This window comes from Miniopterus natalensis, chromosome 3 (genome assembly GCF_054644295.1).
Source record: "Miniopterus natalensis isolate mMinNat1 chromosome 3, mMinNat1.hap1, whole genome shotgun sequence".
Taxonomy (NCBI): Eukaryota; Metazoa; Chordata; class Mammalia; order Chiroptera; family Miniopteridae; genus Miniopterus; species Miniopterus natalensis.
Window position 1 is genome coordinate 68,215,162 of NC_142083.1, and position 27,731 is coordinate 68,242,892.

The 27,731-nt window shown below is 44.0% G+C and overlaps 1 protein-coding gene across 1 annotated transcript in view; it reads left to right on the forward strand.

Annotated features, from left to right (window-relative positions):
- Positions 1 to 6,789: 6,789 nt before the first annotated feature.
- SNX24 (sorting nexin 24) overlaps positions 6,790 to 27,731 on the forward strand; it is a 117,595-nt gene continuing 96,653 nt past the window's right edge. The window contains exon 1 of the mRNA XM_087815514.1: positions 6,790 to 6,885. Coding sequence (XP_087671640.1) covers positions 6,826 to 6,885 — 60 coding nt within the window. The 5' untranslated portion in view covers positions 6,790 to 6,825. The remainder of the gene's footprint in view (positions 6,886 to 27,731) is intronic.

Sequence of the window (27,731 nt, forward strand, 5' to 3'; positions counted from 1 at the left end):
TTTTCACCACTGAAAGTTGTGTATTTAATCATGATTATTTTCATGTTTTAAGAAAAATAAGTTTTCTTTTTTAGAACAGTATTAGAGCAGTATGGTGGCCCTGAAGCGTCCCTTTGCCTCTCCCCTGGGCTGTGTCTCCTGTTCTCTCTACCCCATGTTTCCTTCTTTCTCAGTCTATTCCCTCATTTTGATGGATATGCCGAGTACCGAAAAGGGATACATAGGAACTATACTTTTGGGACTATTTGACCTTAATCCTTGGTGGGTAATTTAGCTGAGCATGTGCTGAAAATCACTTGGTCTAGAATTTTGAAGACATCGCTCTATTGTCTTCTAGCTTCCAGTGTCGCTGATGGGAATTCCAAAGCCATCCTGATCTTATTTATATGAGCTGTTCCCCCCATGTCCCAAGACTATAGGATCTTTCATCCCCAGGGTTCGGCATTTTCATAGAGATTGGCCGTAGTGTACGTTTGCTTTCATCCTGTGTGGGTGCTTTCAGCCTGGAGACAGGACATTCGGTTGCAGAAATGTTCTTGAGTTAGTTTGCTCATGATTTCCTTCCTTCTGTACTCAATGTCTTCTCCTTCTGGAAGACCTGGTTTTTTTGGATAGTGGATGTCCTGCACTGCCTCTGTTACTTTTCTTTCCTATTTTCCATCTCTGTCATTTTGTTCTACTTTCTGAGTGTACTTTGTTTTCTGACTGTTCCTATTTTTAAGTAGCTTCTTGTTACTGTTTTATAGATACAATATCTTCCTGTATCTCTCTCTGAGGATATAAGTGATAGTTTACTTTTCAAAGTTTTTTTAAAATATGTTTTTATTGATTTTAGAGAGGAAGGGAGAGAAAGAGAAACATCGATCAGCTGCCTCCTGCATGACCCCTACTGGAGATCGAGCCCACAACCTGGGCATGTGCTCTGACCGGGAATTGAACCAGCAACCTCTTGACGCACAGGATGACATTCAAACAACTGAGCCACACTGGCCAGGGCTACTTTTCAAAGTTTTTTCCCTCCGTTTGTTTCCTCAAAATTATTTTTCTATTTTGGTCTTTCTTTCATGTTAAATGCTTTCCTGAGGTATCTGTTAATCCTTGGATGTCTCCGATGATTGACAGTGGGAATTAAAAGCTGATTAGAAGCTCCCAGTGTAGTCATGGGGCCTGTCAGATTTGAGTGTCACCGAAGAGTGATCTCACTGGGCTGTTTGTAGGGAATTTCCAATGTTCTCTCTAGATTTTTCCTCTTTGGCAGGTCAGATTTCCCAGAGAATTACTTCTGTTTCTTGCCTGGAAAGTAAAGTTGTAGCTGCCGGCCTCTGGAAGGTTTCAGCATTGGTCATTTGATGTGTATATGGTCACTTACCTCCAGATTCCAACTATTTTTTGGTAAGTTTCCATGCCATCAACTGGGCCAAGTCAACTTTCAATGCAAAGACTCTTTTCCCCTCTCTCAAGGATATGTCCTCTAGGATTGTACAGAGGTGGAGGAGGGGATTAAAGGATCTTCCTGATTCTCAGTTTTCACTGAGTCTTCCTTATTTTTAGCCAACTGCATCCCATTCTAGAGGTGCCTGCTGTTCCCTGTCTCTGAGCTTTGGAGTGTTGTACTGTGTAAACCAGGTTGACTTTCAGCTTTCCCACTGCTGGCTTAAATTTAGCTTTTTCTTCTTTACCGAAACAGTGACTTCTCATCCATCTGTTCTCTAGCTTACAAAAATATTGTTTCTGTTCTCTCTTCTCCTGTTTTTCCTATCTCTACAGGTTTAAAAAAAAAAAAGGAAACAAGAAAAATTCCTTATTATAGTTTTACTGGGGCTGGAAGAAGGAATGAAATTAGTTATCTATGTTCAATTTACTATCTTAACCCAGAAATCTCTACATCAGCGTTTTAAACTGCAATATAGTATTTTTATCCACAATATAAAATTTGTTTCCAAATTTTTGCCATCAGAAACAATGCAGTATTCTTTTTAAATTTTCACCTGAGGATATTTTTTCCATTGCTTTTTCAGAGAGAGTGGAAGGGAGAGAGAGGGAGAGAGAAAGAGAGAGGGGGGGGGAGAAAGAGAAACATTGATGTGACCCATTGGTTGCAGCCGAGGTACATGCCCTTGGCTGGAATCGAACCCCGGACCCTTCAATCCGAGGGCTGACCCTCTAACCACTGAGCCATACCAGCTAGCACTACAATGCACTATTCTTATACATACCCTTCCTGCCCTGTACATATGGAACTACTCCTAGAACTGAAATTTCTGGACTGGAAATGTGCCTGTGAAACTGTAATAGCTACTGTTAATCTGTCTGTCATTCAAAAAGGCTGTCTAGTTTACTGTCTTACCAGCAGTATTCATGTCCCCACTTCCTTGCTGACACTGGAAGAATCTTTGAAATTTTTGCCTATCTAAAAGTTGAAAAAACGGTACTTCATTATTTTGATTTGCATTTCTTTGGTTACTGCTGAATTTAAGCCAGCATCTCTGCTCATGGGTATGTGGTAGCTAGCCTCCACGAGGGCCCCAGTTACTTCTTGTCTCCCGGGATTTAAGCCATTGTGAAATTCCCTCCCATACTGAAGAGGGCTAACCTGTGTAACCAGTAGGGCATTGCAGAAATGATGAAGTATGTCTTCTGAGAGTAGGTGATAAAAAGTCATCGTCACCTCTGCCCTGAGCTCTTTTGGATCTTGCTTTGGGGGAAGCCAGCCTTGATGTCTTCAGGACATTCAAGCAGCCCCATGCAGGGGTCAAAGTGGCTAGGAATAATACCTCCCGCCAACAACCAACTTTAACTTGCTAGGCATGTGAGTGAACCACCTTGTGTGGACCCTGCAGCCCAGTAGAGTCTTGGGATGACTGTAGCCTCAGTGGACATCTTCACTGCAACCTGAGCTGCTCCAAGATTCCTCACCCACAGAAACTGTGAAAGATAATTACTATTTATTGCTTTAAGCAGCTAAATTTGGGGGTAATTTGTTAGGTGGTAATAGATAACATCTTTTCCGGTCCATTTATATTCCTCTGGAAATTGCCTATTCACAGTGTTCATTTCCTATTGTGCCATTAACAATTTTATGTATTCTTTCATATGAAATACACATTTTGTTATACATGTTTTCAATCTTTTTCTGTTTATTGAAAGTTTTTAAACTTTATGGTCTTTGGTTTATGTTAATTTTAGATCTCTAGTCTAAAATACAATCTTTCCCTTAGTGTCTTTGACATTTTGTATATTATTAGACTGTCTACCTTAAAATCTTGTTTTTTTTCATAGAGCTTTCTACTATACATGGAATTCATTTTGAAAACCTACTTTATTTTTCTCCCAGATCAGTATCCAGTTACCCATAAACTATTATACCATTTATTTAAACTATTTTTAAGGTTTATTACAACTTTCCTATTTAAACATTTATTAAAACTACTTAAACACGTTTGAATAGCTTAGTCTTCCCCTCATGGGTGTGAAATACCATTGTTATTTCACAACATGAAATAACATGTTGCTATATATCCAGAGATCTAGTTCTGGGCTGTTTGGTTCCCTTGGTCATTGTGTGATTCTGCTCCAGCGTCATGTAAGGTTTAATTAGTATGGCTTTATAGTAGTAGATTAACTTATTCCCTCATTCATTTTCTTTTTGTTCAAACTTGCCCTGGCTATTAATTTTTCAAATGAATATTAGAACCAGTTTGTCACTTCTCTTAGCTTGCTGGAGCTTTGATTGTATAAACTTCACAAATCATTTTGATGAAAGCTTACATCTTTAAAATACTGATTCTTCCCATCCAGGAACATGATATAACTATTTTCAGATCTTTTTTTGTGTATCCTTTAGTAAAGTTTTTTGGTTTTTTTTCAATATAGGTCTTGCACATTTACTGTTAAGTTTATCCTTAGACATTATAAGTTTTTAATGCTGTTATTAATGAAATCTTTTGGTTTTCCATGTTATTTTCTAATTGGTGTGTAAGAAAGCTATTGTATATGAAATCTATTGCTTGTATATATTGATTTTAATATCTGGCAACTTATGAAACTCTTTTATTCTAATAATTTATAGTTGATTCTGTTTTATGTAGGTCATTTCATCTACAAATAACCATAGTTTTCTATTTTCCTATCCAATAGTGGCACCTCTTATTTCTTTTACTTGTCTTATTGCATTGGCTAGGGCCTACAGCAAAATGTTAGACCATAGTTGTAAAAATTATTGACACTGCTATGATGCTTCCTCATATGATGTTGAATAGGATATTTGCTATAGTGTTATGGTAGTTAATCTTTATCAAATTAAAGAACTTTCTTGCTATTTCTAGCCTATTAAGAGTAATTAGGAAGAGGTATACAGATTTATTAATATTTTTAGGATCAATTGTGATACTTATTTTCTAATATGACAATATTGAGAAATACATCAACAGATTTCCTAATGTTTAGCCTTCTTTACATTCCCGGGATAAATCTTATTTGGTTATCATGTGTTTGTCTTATAATTGAAAGTTGAATGTAAAATACATTCTATATAGATTTTGGTAAAAATTTCTAATATGTTAATACTGAAGGCAGTTTATCATTAAATTTGCTGAAATATATTCCTACCCAATACGAGATAAATGTGGTATTTTTAGTGTAAGATTTTCTACCCAGATTCCAGCCGAATTTTATTATTTTGTTTATGCAAATTTTTTTGTTGCTTTTATTAATATATACTAACTGTTCAGTGTCTTACATCTGTATTTGCCACATATTTTTACCAGTGTTCTGAGAAGATATTTAGCTGGCCTGTCACAGATTGTAGGGTGAGGCTAAAAGATTTGTAGAAACAATAGGATAATACATTTGCCATGTTCTCTTTAGTGCTATTCTTCTCTCCCCTTCTTAGTGGTTGGTTACTTGCAGAACCTGGCTAGAAATTTCACTCTTCTAATGATTAGCTAGTAGTTTCATAGTTATCTATCCTCTCTGAACCTCAATTATGCCACCCGTAATAATTAAAATAAGAACTCCACTTATGGTTGAGTTGATAGACCTTCAAGAACACACCCATGTATTGAGAGCTTGCATACGTTTTCAGGGAGGCAAAATTAAATTATACACAGCTTATTAGTACATAGCAAATGGGTTTCATTTGGACCATCTGTCAGAGCTTCACCGGCCCACACATCTCTGCCTCTTTAATCCAGCTGGTAAATAGGTAAACCACGCCAGACAAAAATATATGTGAAAAGCTACTAGCAGATTGCTTTGGAAGGATGGTATAGAAAGCATCCTAAACGCTTGACCAGCAAGCTGTAGCCCAGTGATTTTCTAATTACATAATCGTGGGTTACATCACCCATTGAGACTTTTAAAACCTGTTTCAACCACTCCTGAAATCGTTTTTTGGGTCTTCTGACATCAGTTGCCTATTACTATTTTTAAAATAAAAAACAGAAACGCTGCTCCTGAGTCCTTGGTTCCTGTCATGTCAGTCTTATTGCGCATAACGCGTCCGGATGGGGTGGCCATGCCTTTCCGCGAGCCACGGTTGCAGCAGCGTGGTGTACCTGCCGCATCCCGCTGGTTTTGAAGAAATGAGTAAAAACTTACATAAAGCTTTCAAGAAAAATGTGCCAGGCAACATGGCAAGCAGGCCATAACTTTTTCTTTTTTTTTAAGGGTACTTTCTCCAAAGCCTAGTGGGTGAGGCAGATAAGCAAACCACACAAGACAGTGTGGCAGCCACTGGAGGCTCAGGGAGCCCGCAGTCTGGGCTCTGACTGGGCTGCATCAGGAGGTGCGGGCCGCAGAGGGGGAGGAGGGGCGATCTCTCCAGGGCACAGCTCTGCGGGAGCTCGGAGAGGCAGACCCACCCTGGAGCTGCGGGTGTGGGCGCGGGGTGGTCTTCCCATCGCGCCAGCGCCGGAAGCGGTGCGGCGTCCGCGCGGGGAGGCCCCGCAGCGCAGGGCCCGAGCCCGCGCCCTCCGCGGCTCGCGGTCTCACCGAAACCACACTCCCCGGCTGCGGCGCCCCGGCCTCGCCCGGCTGCGGGGCGCAGCTGTCCGCCCGCAGCCCCGCAGCCCTGCGCTGAGGTCGCTTCTCGGTGACCCGCGAGTCACCTCCAAGTTTCCATCCTGATCTGTGCTGGATGGAAGCTGAGGGAGAAACGCGGCGTTTACAAAGGTCACCTGATCGCTTCGTCTTTTAGATACTTTCAGGTTATTCGGCAACATTTTAGAACCGGAGCAAGGAGCCCCAGCGCCTGTCTCAGGGACCAGGCGACTTTCGGGCTCCGGCTGAGCCCCTGTCCCAGGTTTGACGGCTCACTCGGAACCACGGGGACACGGGCAAGTTTTGGTGAAAGTTGGAGGGTTCAGGGCTAACGCCAGCCGAGAGTTAAAATGAAAATCCAACCAACCAAAACACAACCGAGGGGCTCCCCGCTTCCCGTTCCTCGCGGACCGCAGCGCGCTCAGGGGGGTGTCCCGCGAACGGCCAATGGTGCGCACGCGGAGCCCGCGGGGCAGGGCGCGCCGGAGGCCCGGCCGCGCGAGGTGCGCACACCCCTTTCTGCAGACTCACAGGTTTCAGGCCCCGCCTCCTCCGGGCCCAGCCGGCCTCCGCAGCCTTCAGGCCCGACCCGCGCGCCCGGAGCCCCGAGCCCTCCTCCTCCCGGCCCCGGTCCGGCGTCCGCCCGCCCAGAGCGCCGCGCGGGGTCGCGGGGTCGCGGGGACCCGGGCGCCGCGGGCGCGGGGAGGGAGGCGGGGCGGCGGGGCCGGGGCGGAGCGGCGGCCGCGGGCCCGTCCCCCTCGCTCTCCGCCCGCCGCCGGCGCGGCCATGGAGGTCTACATCCCTTCTTTTCGCTACGAGGAGAGTGACCTGGAGCGGGGATACACGGTAGGCGCGGGCCCCGCGACGCCGGCCGAGGCTGCTGAGCCGGGGAGGCGCCCCCGGGCCGCGGCCGCCCCCGCGCGGGGGTCCCTTGGCTACCTCCCCTCCCCCGGCCCAGAGGAAGGGCTGCGCCCGGGCGCGGTTGTCAAGGAAACGGGGCCCCCTCCCCGCCGTGCCCGGGGTGCCGGGGTCCCGTCCCTTCCACCCCCCGGCCCCGCTCGGGGTCTGGGCGCCGCGGCCCGGGCGGCGAGTCCGCGGACGCGGCGCGGGCGGGTCTCCCGCGGGCCCGGGAGCCGGGCTGCGCTGCGCTGCGCTCCTGGCGCAGCTGCTCCCTCCGCGCGGGCACAGGGGCCTCGCGGGGGGTGGTGCGGCTCCGGAGTCCTGTAGGTTCCCTTCAGGTGGATACGGTAATTTTAAAAATCATCATTTGTTACTATTTATTCGCCAGAGTGAACAGATGTGGTGCTTTTAGATGGTGTCCAAAGTTTCCCTCCCCCCTAGTTTTGTGCCATAAAATGGCTAAATCTGGTGCATCATGGGCACCTGCCCCGTGCCTAGGACTGTGAGCTTGGAGAAGTGAAAACCAGGGCCGCGCGCTCAGGGGGCCGGGCCAGGCCTGGGACCTTTGGGGAGCAAGGTCAGTAAGTAAACAGTAGGTGGTTGGTTGCCCGGTGAGCTTAGACATCTTTCTCTAGACAGTCTACCTCCGGCCGGGTAGACCGTGGAAGAGTTTCTTCCCTGGTGGGCTTGGAGATTTCCGAGGGCACCTGTTACACTAATTTAGCAGGGAAGTGTTTGAACCTCTCCTGTTCCACATGTTACTGGTTTTTGGTGGCAGCCTATTGGGAACCTTGTATTTTCACAGGAAGGATGAAAACCATCCTCTCAAAGGAATTCTAGAGTGCTGTAGCGACTGGGGGGAAAGTCCAGGGAGTATGTTTTTAGAATTAACAGACTATTGGATCCAACTGCCCCCAAACAAGTTGGGCTCCGTGGTGGCCGTGATTTATACAGATACTACTTTCCCATGAATTGACATTTGGTTACCTGTTCTGCAGCTTCCTTGAAAAGGGGCGGGGGTGGAGCTTCAATATGAAGTGTTCCAAGCTTTCTCCTTAGGCCTAAAACGCTGGTTGTCTTTCATTTTCCCAGCTCTCACCTCTCCCACCAGCATCCACAATCATGGGGGGGCCTCCCATCTTTGGGGCATTCTTAGGATCTGAAGATAAGGCTGCTTGTTGGGCACCTTGGTCTTTAGATGAAGGTGGCCTCAGTAGTCTAAGCTACAACTTAATTACCCCCCCAAATAAGCACTTCTAAGTAGATTAAAATTAAGGCTTAATGGCCATTATTGATTTTCTTCTATTACAGGGTCTGTGTTTTCCTTCTCCCCCCAAGTTTTCATATATCTTTTTATTACCCTCATGATTTCCAGGGATCTGCCAGACTCCAGGTTGTAAATTAAACTGATTTGGAAGGAGGTCCCCCCCCCCCGCTCTTTTTTTTGGTAAACTTGGTAGTTCGAAGATTACTTATATGATGAGAGTTTGTGTGCTTTTTTTTAAAAAAAAAATCCTAACTTATTTAGCTTGGTAACCATATTGTTAAGATACCTTCTGCAAGTGATATTTTCCTTTGTGAGTTTGTGAAGCAGCTATTAGACACTTTGTTCCCTCAAACAACTATTTCATAATTACACAACAGTTTCTTCATTCAGTAGATGTTAACTAAGTATCTCCTCTACATCTCTTGTAGGACAGGGTTATGGTTAGTAGGGAAGCGTTAGGGCTAGGTAGGGAAGGGTTAGGGTTAGAAAGGGAAGGGTTAGGTAGGATAGGGTTAGGGAGGGGAGTGTTAGCTAGAGAAGGGTTAGGGAGGGAGAGGGCAGTTCTGCTCTGCCCCAGGGTGTTGTGCGGGGGCGGGGGGGGGGGGGGGGATGAGGCCGGAGGGTGCTTAGGAATGCTGACTTGAAATCTTCAGATTTTTTGCTGGGATTGTGGATTCTACAAAGAGGAAGTACAGGGCAGAATATCGTCTCAGCGGAAAGGCATTTCAAACTCCCAGATTCACCAAAAGCAAAGGCAGCTTCTAAATCATTTCAGTTTACAAAGAGGCAGGAGAGGATATTGTAACAAAATGCCAATGAACTCAAATATTACTTCATGGGGAGGCTGTTCTCTACGCACCAGGCTTCTCCAGCCCCCCACCCCCAGCTCATTTAATACCTGTTTCCCTGCTAGGCTGTGAGCGCCTTGAGTCTAGGACAGTGTCACTGTCCACTGCTGTACCCTACGTAGTATAGCTTGTCACAGAGCAAGAATTCAGTAGCTGTCTGCCGAATAAATAATGAATGATTGAGTCTTCTAAGAGGAGATGAAAATCAGGAGAGCAGAGTAACTGCTGACAGGGGTGGGGGGAGACCAGCTCACTAGCCTTGAGAGCTGCAAAGGAGGCTGGACTTCAGCCTCAGACAGCGGGAAGCCACCGGAGAGCTTTAAGGAAGGAAGTCGCATGATGAGCTTTGCATTTAGGAAGATGACCCTCAAGCATTACTCATTTAAGAGAAGTTTGCAAAACTTGAGAAAGAAGAGTTTGAAAGCCTGAACTAAGGCAAGTTGGAAAGGAAAGGGGATGACTACAAGAGTCCCCAAGGTCTCATGATCAGATGTGAGACAGCAGGTTGACTCCCATGGGTGCGTGTACCAGAGACCAAATGAAAACTGAAATAGGGGGGATATTTCATCTGGGGACCTGTTGAGTCTTTGTGGTGGGTGAGGCTATTTGATTTTGGAGTTCAGGATATCTAAGATCTGGGCTAGAAATATGTCTCTAGGGGGTCGCTCAGCATAAAAGATGAAAAAGCATAAAAGTTGCTGTTATTCCTAGGAAGACCATGTGGAATGAGGAAAGAGGGAGAACTGAAGGCAAAACCTGGCACTTGCATGAGCAAAGAATTATCCGTATAGCGTCTAGAGGGAGAAGGAAACCCAGAAGTGTGAGGCGGGAGAGAAAGAATGGTAGACACAATACAAGAAGGAAGGTGCTAGGTGTGGCCGAGTGGCCTCCTTAGGGGAGGATGGAGAACCATCCACTGGTCATGAGGGGGAGCAGGTCCTGGGTGCGGGTGTAGGCTGAGGTTTTCAATTTTCAGACACATTGTTGGTTAAAAACAACAACACTAGAATTACTACTTAGGTGACAACATGAGAGTTTGACTATATTAGCTATCACTTTTCATAGTGCTAAAAATTAAGGCATTGAATTAGGTGGCTTTTCAAGTCTGTTTTAACTGCGTTGTGCTTAAGCAAACATGTTTTCCTTGGGATCTGGGTTCTCATGGATTACTTGATGTATCCTGCTTTTCAATACATAAGGCAGCTTCATACATACACGATCATAATACTGAGATATATGCAGGCGTCATGATTGTCTTCATGTTTTATTGATTAAATACAAAAATAGAAAATAATAGTGAGCCACCATGTACCCATCCCTCACCTTCAATATTTCACAGTTTTTATTTTAGTTACCACTCCTCATTCTTGTGTTTTTTAAAATTCTGGACTACTTTAAAGCACACCCAAGGTATAATTTCACCTGTGACTGTTTCACCATGGCTGTCTGACTCGTAAAGACTTCTAAAACGTAACCCAAATGAACTCCTACCTCAATGTGAGCAGTACCTTTGTATTGTTACTGTCCCAAAGTCTGTGTGCCGGATGCAGCAAAAGGCTAAAACTCAGAATGTCAGAATTTGGAGTAAGGAAAGGTTTATTGTTCAGGAAGGCTCAAACCAGGGGGGAGACCTAATCCTAAAATCCATCTGAAGAAAGTGCAGAGTTCAGGCTTCTTTTATGTCAAGGGAAGGGAAAATGGAAGGGGCTGTTTGTGTAAAAACTCAAGACCCCTGCCCTGGCAGGCGTGGCTCAGCGGTTGAGCATCAACCTAGGATCCAGGAGATAGGGCACTCATGGTCAGGGCACATGCCCGGGTTGCTGGCTCCATCCCCAGTCTGGGGTGTGCAGGAGGCAGCTGATCAGTGACTCTCTCATCATTGATGTTTCTGTCTCTCTCTCTTCCTCTCCTTTCCTCTCTCTGAAATCAATAAAGATATATTTAAAAAAAAGAAAAACAAACAAAAACCTCATGACCCAAGCAGAATTCTTCGGGTGATTAGCATGTCTAAAGCAGGAGCAGGAGCCTGAAGGTCAAGGGGACAACTCCAGCTTGAACCGGATGGAGTCAGAGAGACCAAGCACTTCACTCTGTTACAATGTAATCACAGTGCTGGTTGTTTTTGTTTTGTTTTGTTTTTTTAATTTATCTTTATTGTTGAAAGTATTACAGATGTCCCCTTTTTTCCCCAGTGACCCCTTCCACTCCCACCTACTCCCTGCCCCAGGCCTTCACCACACTATTGTCTGTGTCCATGGGTTATGCATTTATGCATATTAACATAACCACGATGCAGATATTGCCTTCAGAAAGTATTATCTGCATAATCACCTGCAGAAAGTATTATTATTGCCATTTTATATTTGTGAGAATGAGACTGGGAGGTTGAGTTAGGGGGCCTGGCTACCTGAGAGCGGCCCTCCTCTCTCTGTTTGCTTCCATCCTCAGAGTAGTTTCCACCAGGTGAAAAAATGGTAACAAGCTGCAGATTTAAAAAAATATGTATATTTTTTGTATACTACAACATCTAGAGGAAGAGAAGGAGGACATTTTTTTTTTCCACAGAAGCTCTGAACAACTACATCTCTCTTCATATCCCGTAATCCCCAGTTGGTTCTCAGCTGATCCTATTGCCGGGGGAATCCTGTGTGCCGACGGGCTGAGGCCAGGGCTACCTGAACCAGTGACCATGGCAAGGATAGGTTAGCCAGAGGGAGTTAAACTAGTTAGAGGGCGTCTGGAGCTGGGACTGAGGTCAGTCATTCCTGCCACCTAATTCTTTAGACACCACAGTGGGAGAAGGTCAGAAGGCCAGTGAGAGTACAATGTCCACAACAGTACCTTTGAGTCACCCATTGTAAGCATCTGTGATGAAGGAGCCCTTTGTGTAGCAGATACAAAGCTGGCGCGAGGCCTCACTCATGGTGAGCACACAGCGTAACTGAACATTAGATACATGCTGAGTGATGAAATCAAGCATTTGTAGGATATGTTGCTTATGGTACTTACGGATAAGAAGTACAATTTGAAAATACTCTTGAACATTAACAAACAGAATGCCCCATTCCCTTAAAAATCAAAACAAGAGCATCGAATTTTGCAACTGTAGTGCTTAGAAATTTAGGGACAGAAGTTTGTTTTCATTGAGCTAAAAATACATTTTAATCTTTTTTCAATAGCTTTTACTTTGTAATTTATTCTTTTTATATAAACTTTTAATTTTGAAATAATTTGAGATTTGCAGAAAAATGGCAGGGTTAGTGGTGAGAGTTCCTATACACCCTTCACCCCGTTTCCCCGTTGTTAACATCATGCATTACCATTGTAATGTCAAAACAAGGAAACTAGCGTTGGTACATTACGATTCACTAAGCTCCAGGCTGTATTTGAGTTTCACCAGTTTTTCCACTAATATCCTGTTTCTGTTCCTGGATCTGATCCAGGAAACCACATTGCATTGTTTCCTCCCATTTGATGTGATGCTAAGTTAGTAGTCCAAATTATAGCACACTGTCTCAAAAATGAGGCAGGCGGGCTATTAGAAATGAACCTGTACAGGTCAAATAGAATATTGTTCATTTCAGATGCTTCCTGGATGAGATTTGCCAGTTGGCAAAAGCGTATTTATAATGTTCCACCCACTGATGACCCAAGCTAACACAGCCTCAAAGTGAGGGACACAGGCTATGACCTCATGCTGTTTGCATTCAAATCTGGCTTCCAGCCTTTAGCCCGGGAGTTTGACTTTGGGAAAGCTACTTAATCTCCCTATGTCTTATTTTCCTCATCTGTAAAAGGGGAGAGAATACTATTACCTACCTTAGAGGGTGGTTTGAGGATTAAATGAGATTATCTTTGCAGAGTGCAAGGAATGGTGTATCCAGCTATGTTCTTGATTGAGTCTTATTATTTCGAGTCGGGACTGCCTCGACTTTTACTTTTTAAAAAGCACTTTAATGTGAACTAATAATGTAAACAGAAGTCCAGAAATATTTATGCTATTTACTTCAGAAGTAACAATTACCTATAACCAACTGATCTTACTACAACTTTCAAATTGTGTATATCAATTCAGGCTCAGTTTTTTAGCCTATTTACTATGCATGTGTTTTTCCCCCGCCAGGATCCTAAAGGCTGATGCACTTACATACACGATTAGGGTGTAGTATTATAGAGGGCACAGCGACACATCTTTCCCCCTCTCCATTCTCTCCTGTTCCCACTGCATCCCTCCAAAGCAGAGGACCCCTCACGCTCATCCCTTGCCTTCTTACGCTGGTCTTCCAGGCGCTCATTCAGCTGTTTCATGGAACTTCCTGTTATTTTGCTTTCTATATGTCTTTCCTGTTTCAATTTTCAGTTATTGTCTTATTTCTTCTCTCTTTTAAAAGTAACTGTTTATTGTGGAAAAAATTTCACCATATTTAGCAGCGGAGAAAATAATGACCCCTCTACTCAGCTTTAGAAATGATAAACTCAGGCCAGGTGTGCGTCCGACTCTTCCCACTATTCCTTGTAAGTCCTCTTGTGTTAAGTTTTGAAGCAAATCTCAGACTTGTCTGAACGTTTTCAGTTTGTATGTTTAGATTCCCCTTTTAAAGTATAATTACAATATCATTATCATATACTTCAGAATAAGCAATAACTCATAAATATCAAGCCATTTTTACACCCAATTTTCCCATGCATGTTCCTTTTTTAAAATGCAGTTTATCTTAGTTGGGATTGAAACTAGGCCCATAAAATGAGATTGCTAAATATGTCTACTTAGTCTTTTTTAATCTAAAGGTTCCTTCTCCTTCTCTTTGTCTGTTTTTTCTTTTATAATTATTTTGTTGAATAAACTGTGACATTTGTCCCCGTAGACTTTCCCACAGTGGCTTTTGCCGATTAAATCCTTGTGTCATCATTAACACACTCTTCTGTTCCTTATATCGTGAAAAGGTAGAGGTGTGATCATTTTCAGATTTGATTTGTGATGCTAGGAGCCCGCCGTTGAAGAGCATTGCCTAGATCTATTAACTCATTCGTGGTTGCTCAGCATTGATACGGGAATCATTTTCTTTTTATTTATTGGCTTGAATAAATGTATAAAGAAAAACGTAGTGTAGTAAGTTAGTTACTCTGAGGTGTAGTTTTTATTTAAAAAAGGTAGGATAAATGCTTGATTCTTTCTTTAATTATTTATTTTTCAAAATGATGAGTTGATTCCCTCCAAAGAGCACAAGCTAAAGGTGATCATAGAGGCCTTTTTAAAAAAATTAGTATTGTTATGAATGTGTGGATATTAGCATATTTGATGTAGTTCAGTCCTTTGCATTTATCTTTCTTATGTCTGTTTTGTCCCATCTCTGGCTGTTTTTAGGTATAGCTTTGTCAAGTCAAGTGCTGTGTCCTTAACACAACCTTAGGGTCGTTGATAACTTACTTTTTCTACTATAACAAGGTATTTTCCATACATCTTTTACCTTTCCCACCCCAGGTCTGGAATTTGCTTTTTCTCTAAAGATTCCTGGTTGCTTTTGGTGGAAAATGATGTTGAGAGCTCATGATCTGGGCACCCGGTATATACATTGACATTAGGTTTGTGGAGGTTTCTAGATCTTTTCAGTGATCAAAACTAGGGATTTTTAAACAATAAAATATGTGGTAAATTCAGGACAAGATTTTCTTAGTCTGTTTTATCATCAACTTTGTCTTCTTTCCTCCATACTGAAAAACCTCAATACTTTAGATGCTGAGCTTGATAGAATTAGAATATCAGATGATTAATAATTTACTTTATCTTACATTATACACACCAGTGTCTTAATTGTAATATCAGTACTACCATCAACAACATGATTACTGAATACGGCTTAAAACATTCTTTAAGTAACTTATTTGTGCCTTCAGGGCCTGCTTGGGCCAGTTCATGGTGGGCAGCTCAGATTGCGTGGTACCTTGGCCTGTGGTTAAGTTTTCAGTGGCAGCCAAGAGCTATTTCTCTAAAGGAGAGTGGCTATCCACAGAGGATGGCAGGGCTTTGCTCCCAGATCCTAAGGACCTGCAGTGTGATTTACTATAGGGGGTCTGCCAAAGGCTCCAGACAGCACCCTGTCTGGTGCTGCCACTTCGAGCACCGTTGATTGATCTGCTGGTCCATGTGGCAGAGCAGCTTGTACAGCAGCCTGCCTGTTGCAGAGCCTTCTGTTGTTCGGGGCCCAACTCAAAAGAAACTAGCAGCTTTTCTAGTCACTTGGTAAAGGGCCTGGAGTGACACACCTGGAATATGTTGCCTCCAAAATCCAGAGAGGGACACCCCGTTACGGAGGGCAGTCTCCTTTACTCAGATGTTAATTGCAACCAAAAAATACCCTCATAGAAACACCCAGAATGTTTCATCAAATATCTGGGTACCCCATGGTAATATGAGCCATCACACTTCCTTCTAAAAGTGAAATATACATTTTACTCATAAACACTGTTGTGTTTTTCTCCCTTTTGTTAAGTTCAGATGAACATAACATACAAAACAGGCTTTTATATTTTACCTTATATTTATTTTAAACTATATTTAGTCCTTCCTGCAGTTGAAAGTTTTTTTCCTTTGGATGCAGAAAATTTGTGTCTCCGTTTAAAAAAAATTTTTTTTATCGATTGATTTTAGAGAGAGGAGGGGAAGGGAGGGGAAGAGGGAGAGAGAGAGATCAGATTTGTAGTTCCACCTATTGATACATTCATTGGTTGATTCTTGCATGTGCCCTGGCTAGGGATCGAACCCGAAACCTTGGTGTATCGGGTCAAAGCTCCAACAACTGAGCTGCCCAGACAGGGCGATGTGTCTCCATGTTTAAAAAGTGATCATAGTGCAGGGAATAAAAGTTGATAGAAAAGGTCTGTTTTCCTTGTTTATTATTAGTGAACAATTAGATCTCATTGTCAGTAAAAATTGATGGCTGCAGCTTCCAAACTATTGAGCCTGTGCTAATAAATGCAACAGTTGTTCATAATTTGGTGGTAAATGACCTTTAAGTGTAGACGTCCACAGAGGCTGTCCTTGGGGAATAATTTAACTTCCAAATGACACCCATGAGTACTTGTTATCATTTAAATATGCTTCCTTTTGTCAATAACAGAATAACAAATACTGGTTAGATTTCTAATGTTGATTCAGATACGAGGAAACCTGCTGAATAAATTAGTGTACATTTGATTTATATTGACCAAAACTTTTTCCATTGCTGTGTTACAGGTCAAGGTGACATGCATTTAAATGCATTGTAGAGCAGAGGTCATACTTGACTGACATGAGTGCTTATACTGTTTTTAATTAACTTTTAAATATTATTCTAAAATTTCTTCTCAAGTACCAATGATTAAGAAGAGGGTTTAGGACATTAGTGAAGACCTTATTTTAAAAGTCAATATTCTTGATCTTTCCCATAAAAATTATTGGAGTAAATTATTGCTACATTATATCTTATAATTTGTATGGAAATCAGATCTGCTTTTTCCATTATTGACTCTGAATTCATTGTCTGTGGGTTTTCCATGGATGGTTTTGCAGAAATAATCTGAGATAGCATTGAGAAAAGCCAAGTAATGAGCTGAAAGTACTTTATCAAGCAAATGCATTTTCTCAGTGCTGTGAACTTTTCCGTGGACAATGCACGTGGAAGGAGGGCGGTCTGCAGGGTAAAGATGTGGGTTAGATTTGTCAGCCATTGCAGAGTAGTGTATGTTTTAGGGACACTTTAATCAACACCTGATTCACCCTTTGAGAGAACATCTTTGAAGTGAATGCTGCTGCTTTTGCATATTAATATTGTTGGATAAAAAGCATTTTGCTTTCAGTGTAGGATTTTTCTCATTTGTGTCCCTGTAAGAAGTCCTGACTCAAAAATTTAGAACTGAAATGTACAAAGGTTTTTACTTTTCTCAACCATGACGATCTTCGTTGTCAATAAAAAGTGTGCTTTGGGTTCCATAGGAACTGTTAGGGATGTAAACGGAGCCGCCTTCCAGAGCGAAAAAGGACACCAGCTCTACCCACCTCCAGTGAAGGCAGCGTCCCTAGGATGTCAGTTTAGTTTCAGCCATGCTGTGCTTCCCTAGCCTGCAGCCTCCTGCCTAAGCTTCACGTGCCCAAAATAGCATCAACCCCTATGTCCACAGGGCAAAAGAAGTGGCAGTGTTGAAAATGCTAATAAGAGAAGAGGAAGTGGAGATGATAAAATTGAAAGTGATGAGAGAATGACAAATGTTGCAAGTGTATGTGAGATGAATCATTCAATAGTGGGGATGAGTCTCAAGGACAGAGGGAGAGTCATGCAGTGTTTCCCACGAGAGTGGACACGGCACTTAAGAAGTGACTGACAAATGGAAGACTTTGGGGTGTCAGTACCAACTTCGGGTGCCTGGCGCTAAGAAAGAAGGCAGGGAATATGAGAAAAAGACTAATTATTGATGTGATGGTGCTGCCAGTGGATGGCCCATTTGGAGCTCTGTCCAAATGAAGGCTTGGGCTTCTGGTGCAAATGACTAGCTGCTAAATCTGTGGTTCTCAGACATGGCTGCACGTTGGAATCGCCCTGAGCTTCACAAACAACTGATGCCTCCGTCCCACCCTTAGGGAGCCTGATGGTTCTGGGCTATGAATTGAGCATCCGAATTTTTAAAAGCTCCCTGGATGATTCTAATAAGCAGTTGAAGCTGAGAACTGATCTAAAGATGATCCCAAGGTGCTTGTGGAGATCATTTGCCCCAACACATCAGTGGCTCTTAGGAGCGATAAAAAATACAGATTTTTAGGCTCTCTGCCCAGAGATTCTAATGTAATTAAGGCTCAGGCTTTGGTATGGTTTAAAAACTCTCCAGGTGATTTTAATTTGTACCTAAGCCTGCAAACTACAGAGGGGGTGGCTTACCCTGTTTTGGAAAAGATGCCCTGTAGAGTGGACATTTAGCATGAAGGTAGACGTGTCAGCTTTGATTAAAGCTTTAAAGGATTGATGCACATTCCGATTCAGCAAAAGTGGGCCTATGACTGAGCACTGAAACCACGTTTGCGTCTTTGGATCCATCAACAAATGAACCTAAGAAAAGCTTTTCTGACCTCAGCCGGTTTGAGGAACTTCTATGGAGTGTTGTAACTAAGCTTTGGAGCTAGGCAGACTTGGTTCCACATTCTTGCTTTGGGAACTTGTGCAAGCCACCAATTTCCTTGAACTTCATCTCCCTAAAGTGCCCACCCTCAGTTTCCCACAGGGATCCAATGTGAGCACCACGCCCACAGGAAGAGCTCCCTGTGGGGGGCAACTATTGTTATTTCTAATACTTCTCATTAAGTGTTTGCCAGTAGGGGTTAATATGTCACATATTTTACCTTCCTTTCATCCAGAATGAGAGTTTCTCTTTTTTCTTACCCTTGAGTAATTCAATATTTAATTCACTGCTTTAAATGAATTCTTTTTCAAAGCAATGTCAGAACATCCTTGCAGTGTTTTCCAATTAGAGAATGACATCTAAAGTGTCCTAGTCCCTCAGTGTAAGAACAAATGAAGAATGTTGGTTATGTGGTAAAACAACCAGTTGTTGACAACCACTCTTTATTGATCAGAGTGCTTAGATGAAATTCCAGTTGCTTTCCTTTGCTTTGAATTCCAAACTGTAATCTCAGGCAAAACCTTGAATTGGTTTCCTGCTTTCTTGCAGATAAGAGAAGGTCTTTTGAGAAGAGGCCAGAAAACAAAACCTACATTTGTAAATGTTTTAGTATATGGCTCTAGCCTGGCACTGGGGATGGGGCCAGGTCCCACCCTGACCCATTTTTGTGTGTTTTGCTCTCAGCAAAAGTAGGACTTTGACTCCTGACTCATCAGTGTTTGGTTTAGCTGGGTTCAGAGGAGGTCAGCTTTAACGAACACTGGTTTAACCCAGAGTGTTGTTTTTGAAGCCGCTGCTGTAGTAAAGTTGTAGTCAGTGAGTTCTGGGCCTACAAAGTTCTCTGGAGCTCATCTTTCTGGGGCTCAGAGAATTCTAAATGCCTGGCTGGGGAGGCTGGCAGTCTTTTTAAGTGGAAGTTTAGCTCAGAATTTATGTGATTTGCTGTGAGCATGTTCACATACTGGGTGCTGTGCAGGGCCTGAAGAAGGGCTGGCGGGGTGAGCCAGGCAGGACCTGTAAGAGGTGGCAGTGGATGTGGGGTATGAGGCACAACTTTATCAGTCTCAGTATTTTCTTCCATTCATTTACTCAACCAGTAGCTTTTGAAGACCTGTGATGTACCAAGCACTGTGCTGGGCTCTGGGGATGCCATCACATTCAGCAGTTTTCTTTCCAAGACCCTCAAGACATTCCAGATTCCTCTCTCATAGGGATTCTCCCTGTTCGTGGGCACCACATACACTAGAGTCAACTAATCCTACATGGCTTCACAGAGAGCTAAATGCATAAATACAGTTATGTTAGCAAGCTTTAATATGAGTAAACTGTTAACTCAGTTTCCTCATCTTTAAAATGGGTTGCCTATAGTACCTAACCCATAAGGTCATTGCCAAGATTAAGTGATATAACACATGTGAAATGTTTGGCGAGGTGTCTTCCCAGATTACAGTTAGCTCAGTAAGTATGGCTGCCACTATTGGCCTTTCTCTGCTTTCGCAACCTTGGTTCAGACCCTTCTCAGAAGGCCAGGTATAAAATACAGTCAAGAAGCTAATGAGAAAGACAGGAAGGTAGCAGGGGCAGGGGTCTCTCAGCAAGTTTTCTTGTCTCACACATTCAGAGAAGCAGGGTAGGAACGCTAAATAGGTGAAATCAGATAAAGAGGAAAATTGATGTGAATCCCTCGGGTGTTGACCATGTTGTATGAGTCAGGCAGAATCTAGGGTCATGTTTATCTTGTAAATTTAACCTCTTTGGAAGGTGGTTCTATGAGAGGGGAAGTAGCAACGAGGTAGAAGAGTAGACTTTGAAGTTGATGGTACTTGGGCACTTCCTAACCACATGTTTAGGTAGTCTAGTGGTTTAAATGCTCTGAGCCTTGGCTTCCTTAAATAGGGATAATAGTAACTGCTTCATAACCACTAGGGATGGTTTTAAGCAAATGTAATAACAGGAACAAAGCCCTTAATATATAGTTGGTTCTCTAGTAGTGAGTGTTGGCATTTGTTTCTAAAAATTTAAATCTTTATATTGGATTTGTGTAGAGAGCACTCTGAATTAGGCTGGTGTAGGATTTCTGATTTGAGTACAGTTGATCCAGGAATTCCTCTCTCATTCCTTCACTTTACCACCAACGCAAAACAAAAGCAACAGAAATCGTGCCTTCCAAGTAAACATTCGGCAGAAATTCCAGTATGGCAAAGGGATTTGGGGTTCATGAAGCTGAAGTAGAGTCTGACCTGTGTTTATTTTATCTATGATCTGTATAGAATTGTTTCTTGTGTCCAGTAGACACACTCTATCCAAACAGGTTCACGATAAAGTTTTAAAAAATGAAAAATGCAGTGCCGTGAAAGTAGGTGACCCAGAGCTCCAGAGAGCCCACGTGTGAAGGCTTCAGTTTTATAGGGAAACGTACCTAAGTCTTACGGATTGCCCAGGCAAATAGGCACTTCTAAAGAAGCCTTCGCCATCATTTGCTTGAGGTGTCTGCAGCCTAGGGGGAGTGCAGCAGAGCAGAACGCGTCCCGGACTTGCAGGTGAGCCACACCCAGGCTCTCCCTGGCCGTGCCCCTCATGCCGCAGTGGCCTCGTTTGTAAGGTGGGAGGGTGCTGACACCCAGAGCTGTGAGGGTAAGAATGTAATTGAGATAATCAGTGAAAAGCACCTAGGATAGCACAAGGAAGCCATACTGAAAAAACAGCTGCCGTGTTTTCCTGGGCCTCAAAAGCGGGAGAGTGGGGGGTTCTCTGTACTGCACCCTGGGCATGGGAAGCACTCATTTTCCCTCTCCTTGCGTCACCCCTTCCTCCAGCCTGGGCAGCCACTGCCCAGGGGCCTCAAGTCTCCTGGGCTGAACTGCACAGGAGGACGGGGCACAGTGGTTCTGCTCTGGAGGCTGGGATGAAGCCTGCTGTGATTCTGGTGCCGCAAGAGGCCTTTCTGCTCCGCAGAGTTGTTCTTGACTGAACCGAAGCGCCAGCAGCCTGGGGACCAGGACCTCACTTAACCCACCCGGGCCCCAAGGCCTCTGGCCTCTCTTCCGCCCAGGTGGTCGAGGGAGGGGGCAGTCATACTAGTGCCTGATGGGGATGTTCCTGGGTCTGGTTCTTTTGGGGGTTAATTTAGGCAACCAAAGGGGTTTCCAGTATTATCATTAACGCTGGAGAGGAACTTGAAACAGAAACTCAGTACAAACGATGGTCCATGTTACAGTAAGTTTTGGTAATTCGAGGAAGTGTTGTGTAGGCTTAAATATCCACCATGTGTTGAGTCAAAATATAGGAAACACTTTCACCGTAAAGAAATGGACATGGAAGTGCCAGAAACTGGCTTGTTAACTAATAACGGTTAAAAATGATTTAAAGTTGTGTGTATGTGTGTTCAAACGTTAGATTATGTGAAAGGTGGATTTAAACACTCCCGTTGGACTCGTCCCGCGTTTGCTCCCTTTGGCTGCCCTGGGTTGTGCAGGAGCGCCTCTCTGTTTAGGAAACACTGTGGAACTGTGAATTATCCTGCAGAATTTCTCATGGACCATTTTGTGTCTAAGCCTTTATAAACAGTTCCGCTGACTTTCCTCAGGTGATATACAGACCATTCTTAAATGAATACTGGTAGGCACCACTGCAAGTTGGATATAGGGCTGTCATTTTGAAAGAGTAAAAATTTGAATTGTAAAAATTCTACAATCTTGCAGATTTGGAGGGTTTCTTTAAAGAAACATTTAGTTTATGTTGGAGAGATGATCATTTTTACTGATCATATATAATAGCATCAGTTTATAAAAATGAAGACATATGACTCTTTGAAAGCACCTCGGCATATTTTGAACTGATCACTTGCTTAATTAATATATTTGTAACATTGTGAGATAGTTAATTTTAAAGGATAGTTCCATAAAAGATGGATGGAGATTATAAAGAGCAGTGCCATTTAACCTTTTCTGCTCTGAGTCTAGCATACAAAGGAAGCAAAGCATTCATCTGTTATAAAGTAGCATAATTAATCAATGTAGCTTAATAAATCAAGTCTTTGAATGCCTGGTTGGTGCCAGCTCCAGGCAATTGACAACGCTAAGGCGTGACTCAAGCCGTCAAGGAGCCTGCAGTTTAGTTCTATGTCCACACCAACTGACACAGCACCATGGAGCAATAAGGAATGCCTGATGGTAGGACCTAGCAAAATAGCAGATTGTATTGAATGGAGATTTTGAGAATGAGATCAGTAAAGTGCCTGGAAGACTTCCTGCAAGGAATTGTGCTTAAGGTGCATTTTGAAGCCTAAGCAGGATTCAGATAAGCAGGTGGAAAGGCTAGGGCTTTTGTGTGGGAACCTACCCGCCACAAAGTTAGAAACAAAGATGTAGATGAACGTTACATGGTGGAGATGGGAAGAGAGCCGTGTCCAGTGTGCAGTGGTGGGGAGAGAATGGAAGTATGTTGGACACATGGGGCAGGGCCAGGTTGTAGCGGTCCCTGTGGAGAACCACCTTTGTTCTGTTTGTTCCTGGAGGGTGGGCAGAGGCCAGTGTTGAAGATGTCCGAGTCCATTCCACTTTGACAGGGAGTGGGGACAGGAGGGCACATTCCAGTAGGTGGAATGTCTGAATTGCTTTGCAGAGGGGACAGGTGCCGAGGAGAAAATGTCCATCGCTGGCATCCGGCAAGGGTGGGGTTGGAAACTCTGAAATCTTATAACTTTGTGCAGAAATCAATAGGATGGAATAGCACGTTTCTGAACAGCAAAGTGACAGGAAAATCATGTTGATTAAACTTAGCTCGGTGCACAGAAAGTTTCCAAAGGGGGGGCAGTTGGAATCATCTATGGAACTGTTGCTCTGGCCCCGACTAGGCTAAGGGGATGCAGACATGACCAGGGTGAAGGTCTGGACTGGACAGTGGCATAGGATGGACGCGAGAGATCCTGAACAGAATGTCAGTGGGCTCTAGGAACTAGAACTGGCAGCTGAACAAAACAATAAAATGCAGCGCCCCCTCTCTCTCTCCACTTGGCACTTCCTGCCCTTCACGCCTGAACTGCTCCCCAGCCCTCAGTCGCTGGAGGATTGGGGTTCTCACCCCTCTGAGCCTCATGCCCCTCGGCCTGCAGGAAGCCCACCCTGCTCCCCTACTCGAAGCCGCTTTGCTGTGTTTTCCCTTCCCAAACTATTTCCAGTGTCACTTCCTCCTAGTAACCAGTGGTGAGATTTTTCACTTTTGTCCAGGAGCTTTCCTCTTACTCCCTCACCCTCCAGCCCGGCGGCCAGTGAGTGACGGTTTCCCGCGGAGGCCCCCGGCCATGCCCTGAGAGCTGCCCGCCACGTGTGGCCGGAGGTCCCCTCCGTCCAGATGCTGCTTGAGACGCAACCTGACCTGGCTTTTCCTGGACAAGGAAAGTTGGGGAGAGGGGACCATGTGAGAGAACGATGGCTCACCAGGAAGGACCCGTGAACAGCCAGCTGCACCGAGCTATCCCTGCCTTGAGCAGGAGAATTCCCAGATCGTAAGAGAGCGCCCTCCTTGGGATCAGCTTGGTGCTGCTTCCTGTTTGGGTCCCAGGACTCAGTGAATCCATCTCTTGCTCCCAGGGACCTGGTCGGTGTTCGGCTCAGCTGAAGCTCGGGGGCAGGCGAGGCCGCTGTGTGGTTGGGGGCCCAGCCGTGTTCTAGGGGAGGAAAAGCCTGCAGAGATGAGCACCTCTGAGGAGCAGTTTGGGGCTGGGGCTGGGATGGAAGTCAGATTGCAGTGAATTAGGAAAGTTGGACAGAGAGAGGAAAAAGGAGCGTGGGCCCGGCCAGGGGCTTTGACTGAGAGAAGGGAGGGATGGCAGCAGTGGAAGGGAAAGCAGGTCAGCGAACAGCTTTTTCTAAGCCAGAGCCCAGCCTGTGAGTGTTTCCAGGTCAAGGATGCGAGAGCCGGGGCCTTGTGGAAGGAGGGAGTGTGGGGACGAAGCTTCCTGAGAGGCCAGCTGCTGTTCTTGGCGTTGCTTTTCCTGTCTGGTTACAGACTGTGCCGATGATTCAGCCGCAGAAAGTCTGGGATTAAGGGAGGAGCTTCTGGCAGCACCGTCCCATGGAAATGTGATGATGTGAGCCACGTAGGGATTTGATGTGAGCCACATAGGGATTTGAAGTTCTCCAGAAGCCATATTTTAAAAAGTAAAAAGAAACAGATGAAATGAATTGTAATAACATATTTTATTTAGCCCGTCCAATCCATAATACTATTTCAAATGTCATCAATGTAAAAACTATTGAGATATTTTATAGTATCCTCTGTTGTAATTCTTTGAAGTCTGGTGTGTTTTTTACACTCACAGGACACGTCCACTAGGACTAGCCACATTTCAAATGCCCAATAGCAGCATGTGGTGAGTGCTGCTGTGTTGGACAAGGCAGACTGAGAGAAAAGGAGGGGTGCCTTTTACAGCCAAAGCTGTAGTGAGGAAGGAATAAAGGTATCCATTTTGGGGAGCTGAAATCTCAAGTTTTAGCTTCTTTAGCTACTGTTGAGAATTTAATCTCACTATTGTTTGCCTATACTATCAAGGTGAGTAATCTCCATGTGCTTGGCTTTGGCCCAGAAGAGGCGTACTGTGCTTGTGTTTGGCCTGGCCTTAAGTAGATGAAGCTGTGGGGCTAGGAAGCCGTATTCATGGGAGCTCGAGTCACTCTTTGGGCTCAGTTCCGAGCTCTACCACTTACTAGCTTATGAGCCACTGAGCAGGCTACTTTACCTTTCTGTGCCTCAGTTTCCTGATCTCTAAAATGGGGATAGTAATCACAGATTTTATTATATGAAATTCTGTATTTATGCCATAGGGTTGTTGCAAAAATAACTGTGGAGGGCTGACTCACACTTGAGATTTAACAAATAAAGTTAAATTTAAAAGAAGATATTTAGATTACTTTGAGCTCATGTTAATCATCATTATAGATTTTTTTTTAAAAACCTTTTCTAGGGACTAGAACTTTATGAAATGTTATTTGAAATTGGAATTTAATAAAAAAAATTGGCTCCTTCAATCCTGTGTTTTTCTTTGGGAAAATATGAAAACATAGATAAAACTTGACATTTACTAAATTAAAATATGTGGAACGGTAATTAATATACTATTCTTAGGAGGCCCTTGCCTTAGGGTGGGTGATATACTCCTTAAAATCTTTCACAGATGGAAGTGCAAACTTGAATTTGGAAGCTCTGGTGTTTCTGAGATGTGTGTCATAAGGCAGCTTGGTTCTCATTGCATCCCAAGTCAGAAAAACTTTTTTTTATTAAGAATATCTGGATGAAGAGGCTGTTAGGATGGAGCTGGGAACGAGGGGGAGGGGGAACAAAGGAAGTAGAAACCTTGTAAAAGCTACTGCGCATGTGCCCTTTACCTGTCGGTCAGTGTCCTGTTTTTCAAATGAGCTTTTACAATAACCAGACGTCTGGAGAACCTCCTTAAGTGAGAATGCAGGAACCTGCGTGTGTCCAGCTCAACCCTTCTGGCTCAGCCCAAAGTTGACTTTTGCCAACAAAAGTGGAAAATGGGCCTGATAAAAATGTTTAGTCTGTAGGGCCTCGTTTTATTTATCATATCAGAAAAGAACAATGTTTTGTTGTGTTGTGGTCAGAATAGAAGCCGACCTTGCTTGTTCACAAAAGCTCAAATCCTGGAGATAAGGGGGCAAAATAATAGAGTACAATGGAAAGAGTAGAGTGTAATTATTTGTAGCTTGTCAAGTGGAGCCCTTTCAAGCCCCAAGTGATTCACATCTGGGAACTCGGCACAATTCTGTAAACTAACCACAGCCAGCATCAGGGAGATCTCCGCTGGCCCGCAGACAGTGCTGAAATTGCACCAGTTTGTCATGCGGTGAGCACGCCAACCTCACACAATATCATTTGGTTGCAAATGGGCCTGCCCCCGAAGCCCTGGAACACATTCTGTGGTATCTGACTCTTGGCCTGCTATTTGTCATGTCCCTGCAGCTATCAGTGTGCAGTAATTTTAATAGATTCTGATGGTTTCCTGTAGAAACACAGGATGCATCTGGTGTGGGCACAGGGCACGGGAGAGACTCCTCCAGTGGAAGACAACAGGAGTGTGTGCAGAAAAACTGGAGATTCCTTTGATTTCATTAAAAATTTGTTTTAGGGTATAGAGTTGTGTTTTCTGAATTAAGGGGGGAAAATTCCCCGCACAGTTTAATAGCTATAAAGCACACTGCTTGTTTTCATCTTTAAAGCAGTTACCCCTTTAGAAATGTACTGCTGGCAGCAGTCTTGTAGACGTCACAGCTCTACGTGTGGCATCGGTCGAATGTAATAGTTTATTTAGTCCCTTGCTATAGAAAATGTGGTCCATGGATGCGCAGCAGTGGTGGGAGCTTGTTAGAAATTCAGACTCTCAGGCCCCACCCAGACCTACCTGAATCTGCATTCTCACAAGATCCTCAGAAGGTTCGCATGCGCATTCAAGCTTGAGAAGCCAAGAACCTCAGGCTCAGAGCACAGGCTTCAGAGTCAACGACGTGTGTTTAAACTCCATCTTCCTGACTCGGTATGTTTGACTTTGGGCAATTCAGTCAATGTTTTACGCTTCAGATCCCTTATCTAAAGAGTGGGGATTATATACCTACATCATATAGCTACAGCATATGGCTGTTTTGAAGATTAAATAAAATTATGAACACATAGACACATAAATATCTCCACCTATACCTCTACATGGACAGTGCCTGACACAGAGAAAGCACACCGTAAGTGAAAGATGTAGAATGGAGCCTCCATGGACATTGCCCCTAGGAGCCTTAAAATTTGGCAAATTGTAAAATACTTCGCTGCACGTAACTTCCACAGTGCAGGGACTGTGAATTCTGTAGATGAACTGCGGCTGCCTGGGGCTGCAGTCAGTGTCCCTCTTACATACCCACACATCTTGTTAACCTTTGTCCACAGCACTGTTCCATCGTGATTGACAGTATATGGTGAAACCACAGGCAATGCTGGCTATGCAGAGAGGTATATAAAATGCACCCTTTGACTCCTGGAGATTGGGCTGGGGGCTTCAGCGTGGACCAGACTCTGGTTCCAGAGTCCTGCCCTTTACTCCTGGCCTCCTGGCCCTGGCCCACCGTGGAAGAAGCTCCTGCATTAGTCTCTGTGCCCTGCATTCTAGTCTGCTGTGGGTGCTCAGGGCTCTCTGTGTGTTCCCAAATCCTCCTGATTGTCATAGGCAAGGCTGCAGGCACTTTTTCCTAGTATGGACCTGTGGGGGGAAAAATACAGAGGCAAAAATGAACAGTCAGATATAAAACAACATTTTTTTTCTTATAAAACAGTATTATTCTCTCTCCCCCCCACCCCAGGTAATCTCTCAATCTCTCTGTAAATGTGAAGTTTTCAGTTCACTGGCTTTTACAAAGATGAATAAGAACCTAAAACTTTCGTTAAGTCACCCAAATAGACAATTTATTTCTGTATCTGGATCAGTTAAGGCAATGGCGGTGGGAGGGTATATAGGGAGAAATGGGGGTGGG